The following is a 3076-nucleotide window of genomic DNA, read 5'->3' as shown; positions in this document are numbered from 1 at the left end:
TTTCCCTGCAACCAAACAGGCAGGCAGACTATTGGATTCTGATTTATTTATTATTTTGGCTAATTGTTGTTTGAGTTATTGCAGTCAAATCACATGAGAAAAGTGGTTCCGTCAGTGATAACGAAAATAAAAGGGAGGCAGATCCTGGATAGCAGAGGGATTCCTACTGTTGAAGTTGACTTGTTCACCAACAAAGGCAGCTTCCGTGCATCTGTTCCTAGCGGTCATGTTACTGGCATGTGAGCAATTTTTATTATTTTTTCCCTTCAATTTCTTATCAATTTCTTGAGCCTAGCCTAGCCGCTTCATTGTAATTAATTCGTCAAGGCTCTCATTTTTCTTAAAAAGGTTAGAGAACAATTTGTCAACAATTTGTCCGATAGGTTCATTCTGTTATCCTGTTTCAAGCCCGTGCTGTAAATTTGAATTGTGTGATAAGACCAACCTAGAATCTTTTCAAGTCTCGTGTAGTAGTAAGTGATTATGATTAATGGTCTCTCCTAGGTATGAAGCTGTTGAACTGAGAGATGGGGACAAAGGAATGTATCTCGGAAACAGTGTGACTAGAGCTGTTAAGAACATTAATGAGAAGATATCTGAAACACTGATTGGCATGGACCCGACACTTCAGTCTCAAATTGATCAGGCTATGATAGACTTGGACAAAACAGAAAAAAAGGTAATGCTTTCTTTTCTTTGCCGTCTTTGATTATCAGATGCCCACTCCAGTTCTCTGTACTTGTTACTGGTTCACTGTCCATAAAACAGAAAAGAAGGCTTCATTTGATATGATTGCTGATGTAGTTCTTAGATTGCTAACATGTTACGAGGCATCCTGTTTATTACTGTAAGTCAACTGCAGGGTCAACTTGGAGCAAATGCTATGTTAGCTGTGTCAATTGCTGCATGCAAAGCTGGAGCCGCTGAAAAGGAGGCATGAGTGATACCTTTTACTTTAGATTTTTAATAAAATTAATGTACTGCTTAGATCATAATTTTGTGCGCTTCTTTGAATATTTTGATGTGGAAATACCAGATTCCACTTTACAAACACATTTCTGATCTTTCCGGCAAAACCAACCCGACTCTTCCTGTCCCAGCTTTCACTGTCATAAGTGGTGGAAAACATGCAGGGAACAATCTAGCCATTCAGGTATGGCCAATTTATGTTTAATTTTACATGCAAACTTTATAAGCTGTTTGGAAAAATCTTCACTTGATAATGATCAAAAGTGCATTGCATTTTTTGAACAGGTTACTTTTTTTATCATTTAGCAATTTTAAGTGAAATTTTTTTCATTCTCAGAGAAAAAGGTGATTTTTTAAATAGTGAATTGGCTTGAAAGTCCATGCAATGCTACTTGATTAGGCTTGGACATCAGAAAACAGGGAGGTAGTGACTGTGTGCTTGCTTATTTTTCTTCTGTTATTGGGAAGGACGTTGTAGGATGTGAATGAGTTTTTCCTTAAGAAACATAATTCAGGAACAGGGAGATCATAGCTTTTGATAGTGGAAACAGTCTGCTAAGAATTACAGTACATTAAGAGTTAGTTGAACGGATTCTGATAATTTGCTACGCATTTTGAATTCTAATAGAATCCTTTTATACGAACATCCATTGACCTGAGTGGGGATAGTTCTGAAACATGAAGCAGTTCTCTATGTATTGGGATAATGTGAAAAGATTTGAGAGTTTATGAATTCACAAGTTATTATTGCAACATCATTGGTATTCACAAGTCTCATTCATTTTGAAGAAGAGATATGGCTTGTTTTACTGGTAGGTATTTGATTCTAATATTATGAAGTGACGCAGTTCTAATATGAAAGTTGAATCAATACTTCATCTATAACTCTTCTTTTTGATTTTTTTTGTTGTGTCCTAGAACTTCAATTCACTCACTCATTGCAAAAATCAAATTTGACTTGAACAGGAAATCATGATTCTTCCAATTGGAGCCAGCAGATTTGAGGAGGCACTACAAATGGGTTCTGAAACATACCATCATCTAAAGGTGATTTTATTTATTAGAACTAACTTCTGGGATTGTAACTTTCAATGTACCAGTTGCTTCTTTCTCATGGTCTTTCTGCCTGGCTTTATTTTCAGATACTGTGTTTTTTTAATCCAAGTACATCTTATGTTCATCAGCCTTGAACCCTTGACCCTAAAAAAGTGTTAATGGTCACATGAGTTAGAGTAACCAACAAACAAGTTACTTCTGTAAGCTATACATGCAAGGGGTCTATAAACATATAAAAATATCCATGTGTAAACAGATAACATCTGTCCAGATTCAGAAGGTGCAGCATTTGCCAGATTGTAGGTTGGGGAAGTTAATGAAGATTCATGCATAGCTCCAGTATCCACCCTAATGGAGATGATTTGATATTTTTCTCTTAACCAAGTACGAGTCTGATAATTATATGCTTGGCTAAAGAGAGAATGCCTTTAGTGTTTATGGGGCAAAAGACTTCTCATTTTCCTTTTCTTTTTACATTGGCTGTTTACTTTATTTGACGTGGTCTATCTCTGGAATTACATGCTTGGCTAAAGGAAGGTCGGTGTGGGGTAATACATGGTGTCTCATTTTCTAGTTGTCAAGGATGCCTTTGGTGTTTATGGAGCAAAAGACTTCTCATTTTCCTTTTCTTTTTACATTGGCTGTTTACTTTATTTGACGTGGTCTATCTCTGGAATTACATGCTTGGCTGAAGGAAGGTCGGTGTGGGGTAATACATGGTGTCTCATTTTCTCGTTGTCAATTATCCCATTATTATTTATGGAGCCAAAGGCTACTCATTTTCTTTTTCTTTTTAAATTAGCTGTTTCCTTTACTTGATGTGGTCTCTCTCTGGTCTTGAAATTAATATGAGTAGAAGTGAGGGAGACTAAACATTTACTGTTATTAAAAAAAAAAAACTTATTTAATCTCAGTAATGAACTTGAAGCTTTCTTCTGGCATGAAACTTGGTAGATGCCTTTGAGCCTACCAAAATATGTTTTATGTGATTTTCATTTTATTACATGATGGAATCAATATGAAGTATTGGATCACTTAGATTCTATTCCTG

At 36.0% G+C, this 3076-nt stretch overlaps 1 protein-coding gene across 2 annotated transcripts in view; it reads left to right on the top strand.

Annotated features, from left to right (window-relative positions):
* Window positions 1–3076, top strand: part of LOC105131092 (cytosolic enolase 3-like) — a 6367-nt gene that overhangs the window by 500 nt on the left and 2791 nt on the right. For both annotated transcript variants that reach the window (XM_011033888.1, XM_011033889.1), the window contains exons 2-6: window positions 85–239; window positions 505–679; window positions 863–934; window positions 1037–1153; window positions 1936–2016. In XM_011033888.1, the coding sequence (XP_011032190.1) occupies window positions 85–239; window positions 505–679; window positions 863–934; window positions 1037–1153; window positions 1936–2016 (600 nt within the window). The remainder of the gene's footprint in view (window positions 1–84; window positions 240–504; window positions 680–862; window positions 935–1036; window positions 1154–1935; window positions 2017–3076) is intronic.

Source organism: Populus euphratica, unplaced genomic scaffold (genome assembly GCF_000495115.2).
Source record: "Populus euphratica unplaced genomic scaffold, PopEup_1.0 scaffold76.1, whole genome shotgun sequence".
NCBI lineage: Eukaryota > Viridiplantae > Streptophyta > Magnoliopsida > Malpighiales > Salicaceae > Populus > Populus euphratica.
This window is presented reverse-complemented; position numbering and strand designations above follow the sequence as displayed.